The 22,816-nt window shown below is 54.3% G+C and overlaps 6 protein-coding genes across 6 annotated transcripts; 3 read left to right on the top strand and 3 right to left on the bottom strand.

The window, feature by feature from the left end:
- Positions 1-638: 638 nt before the first annotated feature.
- J4E93_000807 (uncharacterized protein) lies at positions 639-2,501 on the bottom strand (the record flags this gene model as incomplete). Its single annotated transcript, XM_049338765.1, has 1 exon — positions 639-2,501. One exon carries the CDS (start codon positions 2,499-2,501, stop codon positions 639-641), a length of 1,863 nt encoding a protein of 620 aa, XP_049204650.1.
- Positions 2,502-3,009: 508 nt separating this feature from the next.
- J4E93_000808 (uncharacterized protein) lies at positions 3,010-4,102 on the top strand (the record flags this gene model as incomplete). The annotated part of the gene is made up of 3 exons (XM_049338766.1): positions 3,010-3,165; positions 3,394-3,658; positions 3,714-4,102. The coding sequence occupies 3 exons, from the start codon at positions 3,010-3,012 to the stop codon at positions 4,100-4,102; spliced, it is 810 nt and encodes a 269-aa protein (XP_049204651.1).
- Positions 4,103-4,953: 851 nt separating this feature from the next.
- Positions 4,954-8,810, bottom strand: J4E93_000809 (uncharacterized protein; the record flags this gene model as incomplete). The annotated part of the gene is made up of 3 exons (XM_049338767.1): positions 4,954-5,123; positions 5,179-8,718; positions 8,768-8,810. The coding sequence occupies 3 exons, from the start codon at positions 8,808-8,810 to the stop codon at positions 4,954-4,956; spliced, it is 3,753 nt and encodes a 1,250-aa protein (XP_049204652.1).
- A 1,053-nt stretch (positions 8,811-9,863) lies between these two features.
- J4E93_000810 (uncharacterized protein) lies at positions 9,864-16,897 on the top strand (the record flags this gene model as incomplete). Its single annotated transcript, XM_049338768.1, has 4 exons — positions 9,864-10,457; positions 10,511-10,826; positions 10,874-16,776; positions 16,835-16,897. The coding sequence occupies 4 exons, from the start codon at positions 9,864-9,866 to the stop codon at positions 16,895-16,897; spliced, it is 6,876 nt and encodes a 2,291-aa protein (XP_049204653.1).
- A 1,324-nt stretch (positions 16,898-18,221) lies between these two features.
- Positions 18,222-19,464, top strand: J4E93_000811 (uncharacterized protein; the record flags this gene model as incomplete). The annotated part of the gene is made up of 2 exons (XM_049338769.1): positions 18,222-18,512; positions 18,583-19,464. 2 exons carry the CDS (start codon positions 18,222-18,224, stop codon positions 19,462-19,464), a joined length of 1,173 nt encoding a protein of 390 aa, XP_049204654.1.
- Positions 19,465-20,051: 587 nt separating this feature from the next.
- J4E93_000812 (uncharacterized protein) lies at positions 20,052-21,320 on the bottom strand (the record flags this gene model as incomplete). The annotated part of the gene is made up of 1 exon (XM_049338770.1): positions 20,052-21,320. One exon carries the CDS (start codon positions 21,318-21,320, stop codon positions 20,052-20,054), a length of 1,269 nt encoding a protein of 422 aa, XP_049204655.1.
- Between the last annotated feature and the right edge of the window lie 1,496 nt (positions 21,321-22,816).

A 22,816-nucleotide genomic window follows, 5' to 3' on the forward strand; every position in this document is an offset into this window, starting at 1 on the left:
GCTCATTATTCATGCACTATGCTCACAGGCTTTCTCCGACTGCTAAATCTCTCGCAACGATCATGCGACATCCCCAAGGCAGTCACAGTGATGCAACAACCACAGAGGACGAACGCGCGGCAGCAGATCCCCCAAGCTTTTCAAGCCACAAAGCTTGATCGATTTATGACGGTAATTAAAGCGAGAACCAAGCTTTTGTTCGGTCTTGTTGAGTGTGCGTTAGTCTTCAGGGTCGCTGAGTTAAACTTCAGGATGGCTTGAATTGCCACCTGCATTTCTGACAGCCCGAATAGTTGTCATGTCAAGTAACACGCAGGTCTACTGTGAGATTCTCGTGCCAATGTAATCGGTCACGGTGTGTGGGCGAGTCTTGTTGGTAGCGACCGTGGAGAGGAACTTGGACCCAATCACCATTTTGGAGGTGTAATCACCCGCAAAGGTAAAGTAAGGACGTACCAGAGACATCAAAGGGTCCAGAGTGTGGTTAGAGTGGGGTCTTGATTCTGGTTTATCGCGATGTGATGGTTTAGAGCCAGAGAAGTTGGGAATTTGTAGATACTGATCTCGAGAATCCTAGTTGCTATGTGAACTCAAACGTGTTCCTTACGCAACATCTCTCACCTACAAGCACTCCATCCTTACATCTCCAACGTCCCAATCCGACTGCCCACATTGCCACTGTCACCCCAAACCCCGTCCCCAACCCTCCTCCTAACCATAGCCAGCACGTCCTGCCTCCCACCATCCTGCTCCAGCTTCCTGCCCAGCGTCTTCAACACCTCAAACTTCGCCGTTGCAACGATATACGCCGCGTTCTCCGCATCACCACGTCCACCAACGAGATTGGAAAAGGTCGTCGCTGGCTTGAGCAGTGAAGGGAGAACACCGCCGCTAATAGTAGGGTCTAAGATAAGATCGACACCCGATTTAGGGAAGGCGCTAAGACGGGCGTAGGTTGGGTCGTTTGCAGGGATGTTGGGAATTGGTTCGGTCGACCAAGTCGAGGTGATAAGGGCACCGACGAGGGTCAGGGCTGCGAGTGCGTTTTCTTTCATGGCGATGGTTTCCATGTGTGTAGTTATGTCGGCGAACATGTTTGGCTTTTTCATATAGAAGAGGGCGGTGAGGAGGCGGGCGTATGCTGCTTCGGTCTGAGTGCGTTTGCTGTCTGAACCTATAGTTTCGGTTTGTGGGAACGTGATCTCTTCTTTTGGTGGACCGTGGAAGATGGTTGCAAGCGTCTTGAGCGCGTCCTGGTTCGTTCGCGTGATTGGCATGTCGGTAATGACACAGTCATCCCAGGATGGTCCTGAAGCTTTTTGCGGTATAAGCGTTGATCGAGGCATTGAAGCAATAATGTTCAGGTCGCTTGCTTCACACTTGCGAATGTTGCGGTGTACGTAATTCCGGATAGTGGGCATCTCGCTGCTTTTCTCAAAGTTCTCTGGGTAATGCGATGCGTAGTCGCTGATATACTGGGCTGTCCGACTGCTCAAGAAAGAGTGGTCAAGGCTGGGGTTGTTTGAGGTATGGAAGTCGACGATGCCTTTGTGTACGCCTTCTTCTATAAGGAAATCCAGAGCAAGACTTGAGTCGTAGTGTGAGAGGTGGGGCTTCGCTTTGACCGTGGTGATCAATGTGCTGTAGAATTGGAGCAGGGTCATATGCATGAGCATATCATCTTCTGTGTCGACCATCTTTAATGCAGCGTAATGCAGCAAGCCTTGACCTTCCTTCAGTCCAACTTCCTTTTCAGCTTCCAGACCGTACGAGGAAGTGACGGCATTCCAGTCCATAGCGGCGACACGCGGTAGCCAGGACAATAGTCTAGCCTGTGAAATTGTCTTGTCACGTTTGTTCAGAAGTGGCTGAGGTGGCGATGTGAGGTCCTTGAGAGATGTGTAATGGTAGTACAGCGAACTAATGTCCCTGTCGCTGAATAGGCGCCTCCACATGGGACCAGTACCATATGTATGTAGCGAAGACTTGCCGTCTATCGATACAGGCTCATTCTTCGACACTTCCAACAAGGAAATAAGAAGCTCTTCGGCTTGAGTAGCGACTCCAGCATCTTGAGTGCATAGCCACAGACGGACGATGGCCAATATGACCACTGGCCGATTCGCAAGTGCTTGAGCATCGGTGCTACTTGTGGTGGCCTTCTCTAACAGTGTCAGGATGAGACTGTGAAATGGAGTAGCCTTTAGATCAAGTCCGATCTCGAAATCAATGTCTTTGATATCGTCAAATCGATATGGTTCTGCCAGCTTGATGATGAAGTGGGTGAGTGGCGTGGGATCTTGTTGAAGCGTTGGTAGTAACGCCGCCATCTGCAGAAAGAGCGGTCTCGTCTCTTTCCATATCTGGCTACGGTATTCTGGCGTGTTGGTGGAGAGCTCGCATCGCTCAAGTAGATCTGTGTCGAGCGGAGTGGTAGGATCCTTGTCGACCTTTTGCAGATGCTCTGACAGCTCGCTCAGTGTAGCAGTCGATGCGGCCATTGTGGATGTCTGGATGTAGTGGTTCTTGGAGAAGTTTGATTGTCGACGTTCTCGATGGTAGTCCCAGCTCGAGCGTGGCGGTTATAGTGTAAGAGAAGGTTCTAGGCCGCTCATGTGATTGCGCGTATGGGGCACGCGTTCCTTGTAGCCTGATGCGCGGTGATAGCGTCGATGCTGATCCTTGGACTGCCACTGTACTTCAAGCTGGGTCGCTAGAAGTTGATATTAATCTGGTTCAGGGCTACAGATGCTTTGGTATCGCGTCGGATGTTCCTATTGTCGTCTACCTGAGTACCGGGGTCTAGGGTAGAGGTGGCGGGGCTGCGGGTGCAAGTTCGCTATTGGGACCCCACCCTCGAGCTCAGCCTAGCAAGCCGGTCGCAACTGCACCGAAATAATTTCTGACTCCACAACTCTCACCAAAGTCTCCCTCGACGACGCCTAATCGACCTGCCGTAAAGGAAAACCACAGTAGATACCGCGAATCGTATAATACAAGAAACTTGACATGCCGCCAGCAAGAGGAGGACGAGGTGGTGGGCGCGGAGGTTCGCGCGGAGGTGCCTTCAATCCCGCGCGAGGCACCGTGACGATTGCGGGAACGGAGCTCAACTGGGATCTTACTGGCCTCGACATTCAGAAGGGCCCTGCCGAGCGCTTTCCAGTGAGCATCTCCCTTTCTCCGTCGCATACCCATCAGCCATATCGCGACTGCACTGCGCAAGTTTTCTATGGCATGGCGCATGTCTTCTAGTACTGCGCATGTCTATATAATGTTGTCGCAACTACCATGCCTCGCCAATCGCAGTCGCAGTCGCAGTCGCAGCCGCAGCAACCCACCAGCACGATACTGAAGAGCGCATCTTTGATTCACCCACTAAGCCACACGCAGGAAGCACCACCTCCCCAAGCGCCTCCACCAACCGACGATGAGCTAGCCATGGTAAAGCACCACCTCGCAGTCCGGGACCGCATCCACGAGGGTCCCTTCTACACGATCCTCAACGACGGCATGAAGAACGGGCTAAAGCGCAAGGCCAACGAGCCCGCACCCACCGAAGCCTCGCTCTTCGACCCCTTCACCGGCAACCAGACCTACTCCGCAAAATACCTAAAAGTGCGCCGGCGCCTCCCAAAGCTAGACGCGCGACCATACGGCAAGTCTCCATGCACACCTGCTAGATATCAACCATAGAACTAACACCCCCACAGTCGTCGACCTCTTCCCCACCGAACTCCGCACAACCCTCACCGGCACAACCAGCACCACCTCCTCCAACGCCAAAAAGCCCGCCCGCCGCACCCTCGCCGTAACAAAAGTAAGCAGCGTCTCTCAAATCGAGCGCCTCATAAAATCCGAACAAGAGCGCACCAACGAAGCCGAAGCGCGCGCCGAAGAAGACGACGACGACGACGCCGAAGCCGAAGACGACGAGATCGACGAGGAGAAACCTGATGCGGTTGATGAGGAGGATAATTGGAGTGCCGCCAGTACGGATTCCGAGGAGAGCGATGACGACTATAATGCGGAGCAGTACTTTGATAATGGCGAGGATGAGGATATCGATGATGCGGATCCGTATGAGAATACTTATGAGTAGGAGAAGTCTCATGAGCAAGGGGAAACATCTGAGACTCTGGGCGTTCATTTTGGAGGGCATGAGATACGGCATTTGGATGGATGGCATTTTGCAGCGAGCACACGAGCAAAAGAGCATGACAGGCGTTCAACTGAGTAGATACCCAAACTCCCATTTTTACACATCAAAGCATCCAAACTTCAGTTTTATACGGCCAGCTATCATCTTGAGATAGATTCCGACAAAGGGAAGCATGAACTACATCTTTCACAGCCGCGTACTGATCACAAGGTCAAAGGCTTCAGATCGCAACGGTTGAGGCTATATTGTTGCAGTTTGGTATGACTGATACATACGACCATAGGAACAAGTCAATAGCGCTTCCCGTTTGCTCAGCGGTACTCAAGCTTGTTACCGGCTGGCTAGTAGCTTCGTGGGTGACCAGAAGCGAATCCCCGCTGTTGTATGTATTTTGCTTCTTTTTTGCTCTTTTTGGTGACTTGGCTAGGGGAAGGCGTGAGTGTGTAGACGGGAAGGGACGCTTGCCGTAGCTTATATATTCTCTTGAAGCAAATGAGAGTGTATGTCAAGAGTGGCATGTACAAGTTTCTCATTCTGTCTCGTTGTACGCTCCAGTGCTATGTACGTTTGGCTATCTAAGCCTGATACCATTCCATCTCATTTCCCTCCAATTCATCCCACATCCCCTTCGTTCGATCGTTCAAAACATACAATCCGAACGCCAAACGATAGAACGAGGGTATGTGCAAGCAAAATCGCTAGATCAAAACCAAAACAGACATTGGTCGAAACCACTCAAAGCCAGTCCTTCCATCCCTCTCAAAACTCGTCAATCCAGGTAGTCGCATGACTTAGCACGGCTGCAGGTAGTTCGACGGCACAAGACCAGGTCGACCCGTATTGCCCACAGGTTCAGCCTCCCACCACCCATCATCCTGCAACCTAAGCACAGCAAGGATATCGCCCTTCTGGAAGCCCAGTTCCTCTGGGATCTGCGCTGCATACGAGTACATTGCACGTGCTGTCATGATTGTTAGCCAACGTCCCTCATCATCAACATGAACGGTAAAACTTACAGTAGTTCAAAATAACCCTACCCTGGCTATTATAATTCTTCGGCTCAGCCAAACTCTTACTCCTAGCCCTCGATTCCGCTCTCACGGAACCAGCGCCAGACCCGCCGCTGAAGCCGAATTCGCTTCCTGCGCTGCCGCCGCCCATGTAGGAACTTTGCGGGCGGGCGGTACTAGCCGTGCCTGGGCGAGCTGAACTGGCTGTCGTGGGTCGGGCAGAAGAAGCAGTACCGGGTCTACCACGTACGCTGCCTCCGTACTGGCTTCCGCCGTAAACACTGCCGTCGCCGCGCTCGCTGCCTGCGGTGGAGAGTGCGAGTGCCATGCCGCTGTGGGAACTGGGCGGTCGTTCTTGAGATTGGCGGAATTGTGGGTTGGGGCTTGCGGCTCGCGACACTGGTGCTGCTCGAGATGCTGGGCGCGATTGCGATTGCGCGTAGGCTGGTTGAGGGGGCTGTTGTGGGGGAAGGGGCGAGGCAGTTCGTGGGGTGGGGTTGACACTGGGAGATGGGCCACGGTTCGAGGAGTACGAGTTACGTCCTACAGGTGTACCGTATGCTTGTGCAGCGGCGGTAGCCGTCTGTGCTCTAGGCCTGCCCCCAGCATTTGATGCCGCATATGGATTTGGCGATGCTGTCCGGCTGAATGAATTTGCGGGAGGGGCTTGTTGTTGAGGCCTTTGCTGCTGCTGCTGCTGCTGCTGCTGCTGCTGTTGCTGTAGCCTCGATGCCGGTCGTGGCGTTGGTTGTTGTGCCGGTTGCGGCCGTTGTGCAGGCTGAGCTACAGGTTGTTGACGTGGAGCAGGTTGTGCCTGGGGTTGCGCTCTTGGTGCAGGCTGTGATGCTGGTGGTTGCTGTCGTTGCGCAGGTTGGTATGTCGAAGGCGATGATGGCTGTGATTGCCCTCCAGATGAGCGGTATGAGTTTTGAGACGTATTCAGAGGAGTTGGTCGAGGACTGATAGCTCGAGGTGGTTGTGCCGGAGACGCGACCCGTGGGGGCTCTTGCTTCGTAGGGCTGCGGCTGGAGGATCGAGACGCCTGACTTCCGTTGAACATGCTCACTTTCTGATTGACATACATCTGAGTCGTCTTCTGCATAGCGCGCGAAGTATGCGCTGGCTTAGGAGCGCCCAGGTGAGACATGGGTGGTTGCTCGCGCGGCTGCTCACGGGGCTGCGGAGGCGGCTGCTCGCGTTTGGGCTGCTCGTACGTTGGCGGAGGAGTGCCTCGCTTTGCAGCGCTCAGGTCGACGTTGGAAAGGGGAGTAGGTGCACCACCTGCCAACTTCGACCCGACAGCAGGTGTACCCGGAGCAGGCGTTGCGAGGCCATGGTAACGATCGGCAGTCTGGCGAGAAGAAGCCTGTTTGCGATCATCTGGCTGCTGACGAACAGATGTCTGCTTAGTGACACCTCTCAGCTCTTCAAGGGCCTGCGCAATTGGATCAAGATCCTCTTGCGACTCTTCCTGCTCTTGTTGCTTCTTCTTGTCCGGCGAGGCCACGTCGAAAACGTTGTTACCAACGTTGAGCTGGAAGTTGGCACGAGGATCAGCTGGTTCAGGACTGGGCGAGGGAGCGCGGCTCTGTATAGCATTGCGAGGAGCAGCTCTAGTAGCAAAGCTCTTTGTTGGGCTGGTGTTCTCCTCGGTGTTTCTGCGAGTGGGAGGTGCCCATGTGTTCCGATTGCGATTGGCAGGAGTAAGAGCTGCTGGGGTCTCGACTTCGTGCTTGCTCTTTCTCCGTGCGAAGGGGCTGTTGAAGAAGCCCCTCTTCTTTGCCACAGAGCCCTCTTCAATCGGGCTGGGTTCAGGCAACTGTGACTGCGGCATTGGCTTGCCAGGAGAAGCTGAACCACTCGGAGGCTCAATGCTGGAGAAAGACGTGGGGTTGGAGTAATCACTCTGTGAATCCCTACTGGCAGGTCGAGCGGGACTTGGGATCGAGCTACGATCAGACGGCGCATCGATGCGGCAGAATTGTGTCATGCCATCCGAAGGATAGTCGTTGTGTGGGACTTGACTCTGCTGGTATTGTTGCCGAGCTTGTTGCTGTGCCTGAACCAATCGAGGATCTGGCTGTACTGCGCGTGCTACTTGCGGGGATGGAGGGGCTTGTTGTGGCTCTGGTTGCCTCGGTGGCTCCACATGTTGTCGCAGAGGTTCAATGTGGTGTTGTTGTCTCAGAGGCTCAATGTGCTGCTGCTGCTGTCTTGGTGGGTCTGTATACTGCCTCAAAGGCTGCACGTGCTGTTGTGGCGGTTCTGTACGTTGCCTCAGCGGTTCGACCTGCTGATGCTGGTAGTCCCCATTTGATCGGGATTGGGCACGCGACCGGGTCGATTGTGCATACTGTCGGGGAGATTCTGCCTGTTGGTGGGGAGACTCTCCACGCCTGCGGGGCTCATCCATGAGCGGAGGCGGTGGTTCCACTGGCTGTCTGAATGATTCTACAGATTGTCGAGGCATGTCTATAGACTGACGTTGTGGTGGACGGTCCAAGGACTGTCGCGGTAGTATATCGTCAGGAGCGATTGGGCGTGTTTCCTGTGGCAGACCTAGCTCTCGTACTAGTGGGTTGTTTGGATCGTGATGTGAGGAGAACGTGGATGGGGCTGGTGACGAAGCGCGGTAGGATGGGTTCAAGGTTCTAGCAAACTGGGCGACTGAGTAGTTCTCGTCCTCGTCAACTTGCGATGAGGTCTCGGCGTCTCCTCTGCAGAAGTTGATGAACTTGGGAGGGTCGGGGATCTCCTGGCCAGTACCGGACTCCTTGATGAAGCCGCTGATGTCCTTCTCCACGTCGCAGTCCTCGAGGGACAGGCGCATCTTCTCGCATCCGGCATCGTCGCTGACGCATACTGTGGAGGCGATGTTGGCGAAGTTCCAGAGACTGCTCTTTGTGTAGTCGATGCGCTCCTCTTCGAGATCCTGGAATTTGTCGCAGGCGGCTTTCCAGTCCCTGTTCCATCTGCCAGTGGTCTCCTCAAGCACCTTGACCGCGGCCTCGTATTCGCTGCTCGTTGTCGCCAGATTGATTTGTGTCTTCTCGAGCTTTGCCTTGTTCTTCCGCTCCTCGTGTCCCATGACCATATGCGCCTGCGCTAGAAACCCCTTGATCTTGAGACAGTCCTGCTCGTATCGGTCGCGTGCCTTGTTGACAGTCGACGTCTGCTGCATCTTCAGCTTGAGTAGCTTCTCAATGCCATTCTGTACAATCTTCCTGCGCTCCTTCATTCCACCAGCGAAAGCGGCTAGTGGCTCTTCTAGCTCTGTCTTCATCTGCTGTGCTATGCTCTGGTGCGCCTTGCCCATGGATTCGACCTCGGCTCGGATGACATCGCACGACAGTCGTAGGGTGCCGGTTTCGCAGGATCCCAGGGGTTTGCGTGAGAGATTTAGGAGTTTCCGCGAGTATTCCTCTTCAATTGCGGAGCGGGCTGCGTAGAAGTTCTTGAGTTCGTCGTTGGTGACCTTGGCCGCATGCATGCGGTCGAGCATGGGACCGACGCCGGCGTCATCTTTGCCCCAGAAATTGTTGGCGACTGCAAACGTCAGTATGGGCGAGGTAAAGGAAGTAGGCAATTCACGCACACGATAGGGAGACCGAAGGCGGCTCCGTCGCTGCACCACCCATGGCGCGTGTGTTTACTGCTTCAGCGAGGGGAAATTGAGGGGGCAGGCAGATTGAGCGAGAAAGCGAATGCTCGCATGTGGATTGGGGAAGAATATGGGGATATCGGATATGCAGTCGAGCGACTGAGCCAGGTGTTGACGGTTAACCAGGATGTGCTGGCGGTGTACAGCTGTGTTGACGGCCAGCAACATCACCTAGGCGACGCGAGCGCCGAGGGGTACCTAGGGAGCGCTAACCCCAGCACTATGACGAACCACCGCGTGCAGGTCAGCCTATCACCCCTATTGATACTTGAGCTTGTTATTGGGAACATTCTTTTCTTGTGCTGCGTTTCTTGATGTGTTCGCGCGGACCAATGCATCGCGTGGCCATGTCGGAACCATCGTCATACTGCAAACAAGCAAGCCGGTGCAAGGGGCTGCGTCGGGCATCAGCTCAATGTCTCCGAGAAACATGCTTTAGCAGAGTGCATGGTCAGTTATGTTAGCTGGTGGATGCTGCATGCAAAGGATGCATCGTGCCTGTGTCGTCCCTACTGTTGTAAGCTGGAAGTCGTGCAGCTGCAGCACTGAGTTCGCGGAGGACGTCCTAGACTGCATCGATGACAACCCTGGAGGAACCATTGACAATCTACAAATCATGTGATCACAAGTCGTCAAAGTCAGGGTACCCTCGCAGGTGGTTGATGAATGTGGCATGGGAATTGGACAGGATGGACACAGTCATGTCGTTAGGCGGAGTGTGGGGTATCAGCAGGTAGCCCTGGAGCCTCATCACAGCTTCATCGTCAAGATCGAGCATAATGGTAATATTACAGTGGTACACATTGAGATCACTGATTACCGGAGAATACATTACTACACATTCATAGACAATTATGCTTTCTTGTGGTGTTGAGTTCTATCAAACGTGTCAGGTCTACTAAACTCTGCCAAGAACATCGCTTTCCTACATGGGCGAGCCTGAACATCCATCACGTTCAACACCACTCCCACGCCATCACCACCACCTCTCCCCCGCCTGCCACGCGCTACTCATGGAAAGACGCTTTCGATGAGCCAGCAACACCCCTGGGGCCCGAGACCAAACCAAAGCACACGTCCCTCGCCCATCTCGACCGCAATTGCCCACGACCAGCGCAACTCCAGCACGCCCTCGCCCAGCAGCTCGCGGCCCAGCCAGTCGCCCGCCGCCTCCAACTTCCCCTCGCTGCCGCCCGCCTCGGTGTCGTCACGCCTGGTCAGGTCCCGCAAGTCGTCGGCCGCCTCGATAACTTCGTCGCCCTTCCCGCCCGCCGCAGGACAGCAGCTCCCCGCCAGCCAGCTGCTGTCCTCGAGAGGACCCAGGACCATAGCGCCCCACGCTGCTCAGCAACTGGCTTCCTCCGCCGCAGCCGCTACCAACGGCGCCGGTGCACAGTCAAGTAGCGGCGGAGGAGCCTCCAAGCTTGTCCGCGCCTCGCCCTCGCTCTCCACCTCGAGCACCACGGGCTCCCCCAGCACCGCCAGCAACCCCTCCGGCGCGTCCTCGCAGAACCTCTCCCGCATTGTCATCGCCCAGGTATTCCTGCTGCTCAGTCAGTTTGGCCCCGTAAAGGACGACAAAGACCGCGCCAAGTGGGACACGCAAACCGAGCAGATCAGGAAGGTTCGTTGTCCCATCGCACCTGCCCCATTGGTACTTTACTGACGCGCCGCTAGCTGGTCGACTCCAACGGCATGGAGGTCTTTTCCAAATACTTCCGCCGCGTGCTGCAGAACAATGCAGCCACCATCTTCGGCACTGGCGCCCGCAACGCCGATCCCAACGGCAGCTACCAGATCCTCCTCACCGAGGTGCACAAGATACGGAAGGAGCCCGAGCAGGCCGACAAGATTGCAGAGTCAATAAGCTCTAGTGAGGGCGACCTGTACCGCGACTTCGACCTTGCCGCGTTCATCGCCCACTTCAAGCTCGACTCGGTCGCAAAGACGATGCTAGCCCTCGCTTGCAGGAAGACAGATCTCCGGACTAAAGGTGGGCTCTCTCACCTCCCAATTGACTCTCACGCTAACTTTCATCAGCCGATGCCGTTCTCTCCACCGTAGGCGACGACCTGCTCATGGCCATTGCGCAACCCACCCAGCCAGAGGACATGAGCCACGAATACCTCGCCGCCCTCGTCGAACGCTTACTGCAAGACCCGCCACAAGGCTGGGACGAAGAGAAGAAGATGAGCCTCGCGTACGCCGTCCAGATGCGATACCAGCAGACACACCAACAGATCCCCGGCATTGTCGAATCGAAACTCATACTCGTCGAGCTCACGGACGGCTCGCGGAACCCGCTGGTCAAGCTTGTAAGACAGGCAGGCCCGCAAGGCACAGCTACGGTGGAGGCATGCAAAGAGGTGCTCGCGTCGGCCGAAACGCGCGACATCAGCTACCAGCAAGTCGCGGCGGTGCTGCTTTACCTCGCCCTCTCTACCGGATACAATGCCAAGAACTTTGTAGCCGCACTGCGCGAACACCGGACCGGACAGAGAATAGACTGGCAGGACGTTGTTCTGGCATTCGACCGCGATCACCTGCGCATCGAGCGCCACCAGTTTCTGGCCATATACAACGCGCTGCTCCCCGTCGCCCAAGACAACGAGAAGTTCGACATACAGGCACTATGGGGAGGACAATGGCAGCATGACTTGACGCAGCTGTACTTTGTAGTCGCTTTCCTGTCTTCTACACGGCAAGAGCTGGACGTGACCCAGATTCCCAGGTTGCGCACTTCCTACTCGATGAAGACATTCGAGAACGCCTCCGACGACGCCAAGTCATTCGCAGAAGAAGCCGTCAAGCACCCCTTCGTTTCGCTCGACGCGACCGCCGCGCTATTCAACATGATCTTCCAGACGTCCGAGACATATCACACCGCACAGCTTATGGGCATACCCGACTTGGTGATTAATCCACACACAGCGGAGTTCCTGGTAGCGGCAGCGGCAGTACCGAAACCCTGGGGTGCCTTGCAGGAACAAGCACTGAAACAGCTGTTTGATCCTTACTTCCAGAAGAAGCTGCCTATATACAACTTTGTCCTTTATGGTCTTTGGAAGCAGGATTTCCAATGGCTTACAGATCGCTTCGTTGACGCGTACAACGCCGATTCGATGACCCTTACCCTGGTGCTCGAGCACGCCGAGACGAACAACTGGTTAGAGCAACTGATTCGCAGTAATACTGACATCAGCTTGGACCTGGCTGCACAAGCTCATGCGCGCGGCAAGTTTGATCTCCAACCCTGGCTGGAGCAGACATTCGATCAGGCAGGACCACTGTTCCGTCGCATCCTGACTAACTTTCTGAGTGCGCGGGCTGCGGAAGAGATGCAACGAGCACGAGACGACCATCTACCTCTCAATTTGCCACTCGCAGTCAAGACAGTATACCCATTGCTTGGATTCCTCTCAGACTGTGGTCTACCCGAGCCCGAGCTGCTGCCTCTCCAAAGGAACTGCATCCAGGCGTACCCGCGATTAATCAACTATGGCGAAGGCGTAGATGACATCATCGATGCCAACGGGCAGAATGGAAACTCGCTTCCAGACGATGCCGACAAGAAGATGCAGGAGCATTTCAAGAATATGTACAGCGGCGATAGCGACGTCAGAGACATCATCTCAGCACTCAAGAAGTACAAAGAATCGCGCGACCCCGCGGACCAGGAACTGTTCGCGTGCATGATTCATGGCCTTTTCGACGAGTACAACTGCTTCGGGGAATATCCTCTAGAAGCCTTAGCCACGACTGCTGTGCTTTTCGGGGGTATCATCAACTTCAACCTCTTGTCCCGAATTGCACTTCAGGTTGGGTTGGCTATGGTTCTAGAAGCTGTTCAGGAATACAGACCCGAAGACAGTATGTATAAGTTTGGTCTCCAAGCTCTGATCCATTTCTCGAACCGACTTTCTGAGTGGCCCAATTACTGCGATCAGCTTCTCATTGTCCCTGGGCTCCAAGGAACTGAGATTTTTATTAAAGCTGAAGAGGTCGTAGGTCAGCAGCTCGGTGAAGTGAACGGTGACGGTCACAACGGCATAGGCATGACGAACGGCAACGGCATCGATGAAGCTCTGCACCAGGAGCCGGCTGTACCCAAGTTCTCCTGCCTCTATGTCGATCCCCCTCTCCGCCCTGAGCTCTACGAGGACCCAGACGAGGACGTGCAGGACAAGGTTTTGTTCGTATTGAACAACGTTTCCGAGCGTAATCTGCGCGATAAGATCAACGACCTCACTGAAGCCGTCGAAGAAAGGCATCACCAATGGTTCGCAAACTATCTCGTCGAGGAGCGTGCCAAGATGCAGCCCAACTTTCAGCAGCTGTACCTCGATATGCTAGACCTCTTCAACGATAAGACACTCTGGGCCGAGGTCCTCCGTGAGACGTACTCAAGCGTCATCCGCATGCTCAACACCGACTCCACGCTGGGATCCACGGAGCGTGGCCATCTTAAGAATTTGGGTTCTTGGCTTGGCTCATTGACAATCGCCCGCGATCAGCCGATCAAATTCCGTAACATTTCATTCAAGGATCTGTTGCACGAGGGCTACGACACCGACCGTCTTCTGCTTGTGATTCCCTTTACCTGCAAGGTACTTGTACAGGCCCAAAAGTCTACAATCTTCAAGCCCCCCAATCCTTGGCTTATGGAAATGCTGGGAGTTCTCATGGAACTCTACCACTTCGCCGATCTGAAACTTAACCAGAAATTCGAGATTGAAGTTCTCTGCAAGGGCTTGGAACTTGATCACAAGAACATTGATCCTACAAACAGTATCCGAGGCCGACCACCCGCGGATGAGGAATTCCTGGGATCCATGGTTACTGACGGAATGGAAGCGTTTGGCGATCTTTCTATTATGAGCCTGAACCGTGGCACCCGAGGTCCCAACGAGCGCTTCTCGTCAGCGGCCATCACTGCGGCTCTGCCCGACTTCACAAACCAGCTCCAATACCCACCGTCTGGAAACAGTGCGGTCCCTCCAGCGGCACTGAAGAAGATCTTCCTCACTGCTGTCAACCAAGCTATCCAAGAGATTATCGCACCTGTAGTAGAGCGCTCCGTTACCATTGCCGCCATCTCGACATCGCAGTTGATCAACAAAGACTTTGCCATGGAACCAGATGAGGAGAAGCTCCGCAACGCGGCGCACACTGTTGTCAAGGCTCTCTCCGGTGCTTTGGCTCTTGTTACCTGCAAGGAGCCATTGCGCATGAGTATCCAGAACAACATCCGCGTCACCGCCCGAGACCTCCCCGATCAAGCTCTTCCAGAGGGGCATATCCTCATGTTTGTCAACGACAACCTTGATCTAGTCTGCAACACAGTCGAGCAGGCTGCTGAGATGTCGTCTCTCGCAGAAATTGACATGCAGATTGAGGATGCCGTCCGCGTCCGTCGCATGTTCCGCAGCTCTCGTCCAAATGAGCCTTTCAAGGATGCGAACATCAGCCCATGGGCATTCTACATCCCTGAACCGTACAAGCAGATGCCTGGTGGTCTAAACCGCGAACAACTGGCCATCTACGAGGAGTTTGGTAGACAGTCGCGAGGTCCTAGTCACGTTAACAACGCCTCGCAAGACGGTGGACGCCAGCTCCCTGACGTTCTCCAAGATCAATTTGCGGCGGTACCGAACCTCCCAACTCCGGGTGCTGCGCCGGCAGAGCCGCGTCAACCAACACAGCAACCCCGCCTACAGAGTCTTCAGACACCCCATGCACCCTTGGCGCAACAACAACCCAATGGCTATATGGAAGCTCCAGGCCTAGAGCGCGGCCAGCGAGGTGTTGAGGACCTACTCCTTGAGCTCACTCGCGTCATCAAGGAGGCACCAGAGGAACGCATCAGCGAACTTCAGCCTGGTAACAGCACTGTTCACCAAGTCTTCGATCAGCTCATCACAAGCGTTGAGTATGCAGGACCCAACAAAGAGACGTGGGCTTTCCGCATTGCAGGCCAGGTCACGAACCACCTCTTCTCCGACTCTTTGAGTCGTTTGGAGGTTGAAGTCATGGCGCATCTACTGAGCCATCTCTGTCAATTGTCCGTTCAGACTTCGCGACAGGTACTCATGTGGTTGGCAACTCTGCACGACGATGACAGGATTTTCAAGTCAAGCGTTATGATCGCTCTGATGGAGGTCAGCCTGATGGACATGCACCGCCTTAACACGACTATTGCAAAAGCCATTCAAGAACGACGCGTCGCCGCAGTAGAGATGCTCTCCAGTTTGATGGAGGAACTCCTACTCAACGACCACCCGAGTGCGTTCCGTGCCGACTTCGCCATGTCAATCGACGCTCTTACTACCTGGCTAGCAGAGGACCCATCCTTTGAGCTTGGAAAACGCGTCATCGCCAACCTGCAGGCATCCTCCAACGAGTCAATGCTTACACCGCCGCCCTCTGGGCACAAGGATCAGCTTGAGTACGTTTTCGATGAATGGGTACATCTCCAGATGGATCCCATGCCGAAGAAGACAGTCGGCGCTTTCATCTACCAGCTCCATCAACAGAAAGTGATGGAGACTCAAGAGTCCTCAGTTGCTTTCATCCGTACCTGCATTGACTCTTCAGTGACCGCATACGAACAGGAACACTCAGTGCCGTACGGTAACGGTAACGAAGACATTGCGACAGTCAAGATCGATGCGCTTGGCCGGCTCGTCGTCGATCTCGTCGTCTACCAGGGCGAGCAAGACGGAGCTGTCAAGGAAAGCAAGGCTAGGTACCTGGATCAGATACTCGTCGTGGTAGTGCTCGTTCTCTGCAACCACCACAGCACACGAGGCGATGCCTTCAACCAGAAGGTCTTCTTCCGCCTGTTCTCTGCCATTCTTTTCCATCTGAACGATGCGGTAAAAGAAGAGGCTTTAGCAGACCAGAAGGCCGATGTCTTCCTTGCAGTCGCTAGGGCTCTATTGGTCATCCAACCCTCGCACATCCAACGATTTACGTTCTCTTGGCTGGCATTAGTTGCTCATCGCATCTTCGTGCCTGCCATGCTGGAAGAGGGCCAAGGAGACAAGCGATGGGACGTCTACGCTCAGCTTGTGGAGACACTCTTGATCTTCACCGGGAAGCTCATCAAGCCAACTGGAGAGACTGTCATGGCTGAACAGTTCTACCGCGGTGTTTTGCGGGTTCTACTGGTGATCCACCATGATTTCCCCGAGTTCCTAGTCGAGAATCACTTCCGATTCTGCAACAGCATCCCTATGCACTGCACGCAACTGCGCAATCTCATCGTCAGTGCGTACCCTTCCACAATCCTTGAGATGCCAGACCCGTTTACGGCTGGGCTCAAGGCCGATCGACTGGAGCACGACCTTCAAGCACCGGTCATCCGCGCCGACATCGCGCAGGTACTCTCCGATGCGGGGATCAAGGGTGCTATAGACAACCTCCTCAAGGGCTCGGACCTAAAGAACCAGGATGTCGATAAAGTGTGTCAAGCTGTTTACTACGCAGAGGCTCAGTCACCAGCTTTTGAGCTCGTTTCAACTACCGCAAACCCAACGTTGATACATGCAATCACCTTGTACATCGGTATCTCGTCTCTAGGTACCGGTCCAGCCAGCGTACCGATCTTTGACGCGGAGAGCCCAGCCACCAAGGTCATCGAGAGGCTCGTCAAGGACTTCCACCCCGAAGCCAGGTTCCACTTCATCAGCGCCATCGCAAACCAGCTCCGCTTCCCGAACACGCATACTCACTTCTACAGCTACACGCTGCTACACCTTTTCGGACCCCCGAACGACGATTCGTTGGCGTTGGAGATCCAAGAGACGATCACCCGAGTGTTGTTGGAGCGCCTGCTGGTTCACCGTCCTCACCCATGGGGACTCATCATCACGTTGTTGGAGATCCTTAAGAACCCAACATACACATTCTGGGACTTGCCGTTTGTCAAAGCGGCTCCTGAAGTACGTAATCTTCTTATTACTCTTCTGTCCAATCATACTGACTCGTCTTCTCTTGAAGGTTGAGCGACTTCTCAATGCGCTCTTCACGCATGCACAGTCGAGCCCACGACCGCTAGCTTAGGCAGCTGGTGGTAAGATCTCGACGTTTTCAGCACGAGTGTACCTGCAAGGCACCAACAACCTTCCGCCGTTCTTCATACGCCCAGCGTAGTCCGACGGTTAGTGTATCTCTATTGGGATCAACCATACGGCCGTCATCTCTTTTCCTTCTCAGTGTAATACCTTTCCTATACGCATCACTTGGCGACTTCTCAACCGCTTGCGGGATCACGACTCATTGGGCTGGCTGGCAAAACAACGGGTCAACGATAAACGTACGTGGAACGGGGAGAACCGAGATGAGCACGGCGGGCTGGGAAGGGTGACGAACGCTTAGGGTTTTCTTGGTATCGTTTTCTCAGTCTTTTGGTTCATGATGATACAGAAAAAGCAAGGGAGTTCTTCGGAAATCGTCTTTGGGTATCTCTAATATCCGTTCGTGTATGTCTTTGCTGCGCATTTCATGTAGAATAAGCATTGCTCGGCGAAACTTGTACTGGGGACGGGATGGATGTAACTGGGTGTGGTTTCGAGGCGCGAATGCTCTTTACTTTCTCCGTCATCGTCGAAGTGCATACATTGTAGGATATCATGAATGGTGTTTTCTGTCTTTATTGTTCTTCATTTCGGAAATGTGTTGTCATGGTGATGTGAGCACAAGGCATTGAAAGGATGTTCAGTGAAGGTGAGATGAGATGGCTATCGCATACCGCAATCGTTCTCTTCTTATCTCGGTCTATTGGTTATGAAGGTGCGTTATCGACCTCTCCGCCGATACATGGCGCGACAAACGCACATCTTTACAACAAACAGATATACTCGATACGTTGGCGGAGACGTGAAGATGTTTAGGGAAGATGAGATAGGAGACCTCCCACGCGCGCGATCGGCCTCTTCGCGTCCCCCAGTCGACAGAGAGCGGCGCGACAAACGCACGTCTTGACAACAACAAACGGATATCTTCACTCTCACTACTCACTGCTCTCCGTCGCACAAAGGGCCCGAGCTCCCCACGCGCTCTCTCACCTCCAGCTTTTCTTCACCTCGTTTCCCTTTTCTCACCCACACACCTTTTACCTTTACTTCAAAATCACTCGAGACTCACGCGATCGCAACCGCAATCGCAATGGATCAACCAGCCTCAGGCAACCACCACGACCCTCACGCGATGGCATCACAAGCTGACGCCAAGCCGACCGCTTCGACCGGCTATCCAGTCGCGTATTTCCTTTGCGATGGTGTCACTGAGAAGATGCTCAAAGCAAGTCTCGATCACACTCACCACACACAAACTACACGCTAACTCTAACCTCCCGCTCCAACAGACCTCTCTCATGCTGCCGCGTATGCCCAAGCTACGCAAAGCGCGCATAGCCGGGTACCGACGTTCCGTGCGCTCCGGCGACGGACCCAACACACTCGCATTCGATGCGGTAAACTTTGGTATGTGGAGCGGCGAAGAAGTTGTCAAAGGCGTTGTTTTTCAAGCGTTCAATTTGGAGGAGGAGCGTCGCGTGATTGAGTATGCGGGAGGTTCCGGCGAGGTGAAGCAGGTGGTCATGAAGGTTGCTTGTCCGAGTGTGCTGGGCCTGGCGGGGAAGATGGAGACGGTGTTGGGGAGGATCTTTGTTCCTGAGGTACGTCGAACTTTTCTTTGGTTTTGAGGAGGGGGTGGAAGTTGGCTGGTAAGTTTGCTGATGTGCATAGGGCGATGGCGATACTCTTGTCGGGAGTGAGGACAGCAATCGCAGCACGATGGCTGTGGATGGGGATCGCAACGAGGACTTCATCGACGAGTTCAGTGACGAGGACTTCTCCGAGACTAGTTCGCAGGCCACCGTCGAGGGTCACCCGACTCCACGTATCTCACCCTCGATCTCTACTCTCAACGACGCGGATGTTCCGCACCGGTCCCTCGATGACCTTCCGCTTTCTGCCATCAACGAGCACCCAGCGGACTCGATGATCGAAACTACAGATTGGGCGGCAACAAGACAGGTTGAGACTACGGACATCAACCAGATTGAGGAGCCTGAGCCTGTTCAAGAAGCGGAGGTAACTGAGGATGTGGTGACTGTGGAAAGCCATGAAGTTGAAGAGTCTGAGGAGGAGTCCGAGGAAGAGGATCAAGACACTCAAGAGACGGAAGAAGCCGAGGTCACCGAAGACAAGACTGACACCATCTCCATGAGCTCAACCAGATCTTTGAGACCGTCAGACTTCCAGAGGTTCCTCGGAGCAGAATCCGCACGTGCAGCACCGGTACCCTCCCCTTGGCAACCGACCATTCCCTGGGAGAAGAGGACTGCGCTAGCACCTGTCCGCAACGAGATCGTCCGTACCCCTAGCCAGTTCAGCGGCACTGAGACCAGGAGACGCAAGACTAGCGACAGTATCAAGTCTCTCGTTGATCATTTCGAGAACTTGTCGCCGGCGAGCACGCCTACTAAGGACAAGTTCGGCAAGGAAGGTTCCATCAAGGACGGCTCTGCCAAGGAGGGCTTCATCAAGGACAACTCTTTCAAGGAGGGATCTGTCAAGGGCGGCTCTACCAAGAACACCAGCAAGGACGCCGACGAGGGTGTCTAGGTGACGCGAAAACTTCGCGCACTATGCAGAAAGACTATACAGAAGCACGCATTGGTACTGCTACGTTCTTTGAAACAAAAGTTTCTTTGGAAGGGGGAGGTATATACGGGTCTGGATGTGGAAGGATTGGTATACGAGAGACTTTGTGTGTCTACTCAGTGAGAAGGGTTTCGGGGTCTTACTTGTATCTCTCTGGCAGTACCACGTGTACTTTTGCTTGCTTGCTTAATTGCTTGTTTGCTAGCCTTGGGCTCAGAAGATGGTGGGGAATGATGGTTGACACACGATGCATGCTGCATGATGGAGGATAATGTACTTGCTTGCTTGCTTCGAAAAGACACTATCACCGTACCCTACTCTACTTGCTCTGAACGCTCATGTGAAGTCTATGTATTAGGTAATCAAGAAGCTTCAACCACTCTGTTAAGACTGATTGCTTGCTTAGGGTGATGATACCACGAAAGATATCGAGAAAAGTTTGATTGTAAAGATCTACAAAAGAAGAGAATACGACTACCGAAAGTATCACCCATCAACAACGATGAAGTCTACCTTGCACCAAGGCTTAAGCCTATAGGCCTACCACTCTAAGCGCGGCTGAAGCACTTAGTAACCAACTCGCGATCGGTCGAGCCATTAGGCGTCAGACCAAGCACGTAGCTCTGATCGAACGCACCAGCCGACCAACCAATGTAACCAAGGTAAACATCGCTGTTCTTGTTCAAGCTATCAAGCGCAGCGCACACATCCTTCTCGCACGACGCAGTGTTGCCGCCACCGACCTCAGACAAGATAGCTTGACGCTTGTTGTCGCGGAGCCAGGTAGCGAGGGGGACGAACGAGTCCTCGACGTGGTCGCTCGTGCACTCGGCGTGGGTACCGGAGTTGTCGCTGTCGAGGTAGCGGTGCACGTCGAAGATGAGCTTGTCAGTCGTGCCGTCGGCGTCCTTGACCTTGAGGAGGGAGGGGCCGCTGGCGGTGGGGAAGGTACCGGCCGATGTGTAGTCGGTACCTGGGAGGAGGATCATCTGCGACTTGGCGCCGGCCTTGCGGATGGCGGTGACGGCGGCCTGGCATGAGTCGGCCCAGGTGGACATGGTGAGGTCGTGGGGCTCGTTCATCAGGCCAAAGGCAACGTTCTTCTCGGACGCGTACTTGGTCGCGATCTTGGTCCAGACATCCGCAAACTGAGCGTTAGTTGGGCCGCCTTGGCCGACGATCTGGCCGTTCCAGCGGGCGTAGTTGTGGAGGTCGAGAAGGCAGACTGCGCCGGTAGCCAAGCAGCCTTGGACGAGCTTGTCGTAGGCTGCGCTGACGGTGGCGTCGAGGTTACCACCGAGAGTGTTGCCGGTAAGATGCTGCCAGCCGATGGGCAGACGGTAGATGTTGAGCTTGTCGTCCTTGGTGAAATGCTGCATCTGAGCGATTCCGTTCGCACCGGGGTCGACGTAGGCTCCGCTGCATGATCCGGATGTGTCGCATCCGAAGTCGAAACCAGCAATGTTCATACCGGCGTACTGGGTCTTTCCGGAGCTGGCTGCTGCGTTGGCAGCGACGGCAGCCTTGCTGGGAGCGGCAACAGCTACTGCTGCTGGAGAAGAGGTCTTAGCAGCGGGTGCCTTGGTGGCAGTCATCATGGTTGTAGGAACAGGGCTTGCTACAGGGCTTGCTGCACCGGCACCGGCACCAGGAACGCACTGAGAGTACCAGTCGTTCTGGACCTCACAGTGGTATCCGGAGACACAGGCGGTGGCTCCGGTGAAGCCCTTTCCACCACACTGTGTGTAGGCTGCGCTCTGCGCAGCGTAGGCACCGCTTGCTGCTAGAGCAGCAAATGCGAAGGAGTAACGAGCCATTGAAGCGAAGTTTGGATGAAGGAAGTAAGGATTTGAATAGATGAAGGAGTGATAATGTGGTCTAGCACAAGAAGAAGTAGTAAAGGATTGAAACTTCACAAATGTGATGGAGAACGATAGAGGAGGTGGTAGGTAGCGCTTTTATCATCTCATGGTAAGAGCAGGTACTCCAAGGGTCACGTCCTTGCGCTTCCAACCCGTTCGAGACCTACATTCCAGAAGACGGCGTGGCGGCACTTAGTCTCCGCATTGTTCCCACCGTTTCACGATCATTACCGAGAAGCTCGGTGGTATTGAGTGGCTGTGAGCAAGAAACACGGGAGATGGGTTGCATGTGCGGCATCTGGAGCTGTCAGTGCTGTCATCGGAGCCTTCGGAGGGCGGCGGCTAGTCCAAGCGAGATGGTCGACCCGCTTTTTGGCTTGCTCACGAGCCCGGCGAGCGGTTTCGAGCCCGTTCGTGGTGTTGGAGTGAAACGACTAGGCTGGGTTTTGTGGGGAACGGCGTAATGTTTCTTCATTTCGCCAAGATGAGAGGGGTGTGACAAGCTTCAGGATTCACGGAGAATAGAAGCTTGGTATGCTTGTTCAAAGACGCATCATTGTGTTGGAAGGCTTGTTCTGAGAGGCGCAAGGGAGAAATATTCGGTCCTCGTAATTCAGTGATTAGGCTGTCGTACGTATTTGCGGCGTGGAGTTAGATCGTCAAAGTCGTGGGGTGAGCCGCGGTCCAGGTACCGCCGGGTTACAACCGGTGGAAGAAGTCGACATCGTGGAGTGCCTAGTTTGTTTTACAAACGTGCACACTCGTAACGGGTAGACAGCGATGATCTCATGTCATCATGCCGTACGGAAAAACTACGCGTGCTTCGTGGCTGCCATTCTGTTCATCTTTCTGGTGTCGCCTTGGGAATCTGAGACATCCTCTACCGATCTTCATCCTCGGCTTCAGAGCGTGCCGATGCGCAAAGAAGTATTCGGACAGATTCACACATCTTTGTAACGTCTGTACTCCTCAGATGCGATTTCTTTTCCTCTGCTGACCTTGCCGCCCGTCCTGGAAAGCATCTATGCCGTCGGAAATAACATCACCACCCGTGCGCCATTATCTTCTTTTTCTTCATCGTTGACGTCGTCTACTCCCTCATATCCTTGTGTTAATAACAACCCAGCCGCAGAGACATCAGACTTCGCCTCCTTGTCGACCACGTGCCGTTTCCTATGGTTATCACCTTATTCTTCTACCCGTTCACATCCAGCCGTGTGAATGAATGGCTGATTGTCCATCGACGATCGCGTTCGTTTCGTGCCTCGTTAATCGGTGCCGGCACTGGATGCCAAGTGCTGACAAGGGCTGACGAGGTAGATTGAGTGCGCTTAGCATCTCTTCCGAATATCTCATACCTGTCATAGTTCAACATTCGAAGTCTGCTTTCCAGAAAGAACGCTATTCTCCATGTGAGTATCGAGGCTGTGAGGAGCTCAACGGCAGTCGTG

The sequence above is a fragment of the Alternaria ventricosa genome (genome assembly GCF_023758065.1).
Source record: "Alternaria ventricosa strain BMP 2768 chromosome Unknown scaffold_1, whole genome shotgun sequence".
Taxonomy (NCBI): domain Eukaryota; kingdom Fungi; phylum Ascomycota; class Dothideomycetes; order Pleosporales; family Pleosporaceae; genus Alternaria; species Alternaria ventricosa.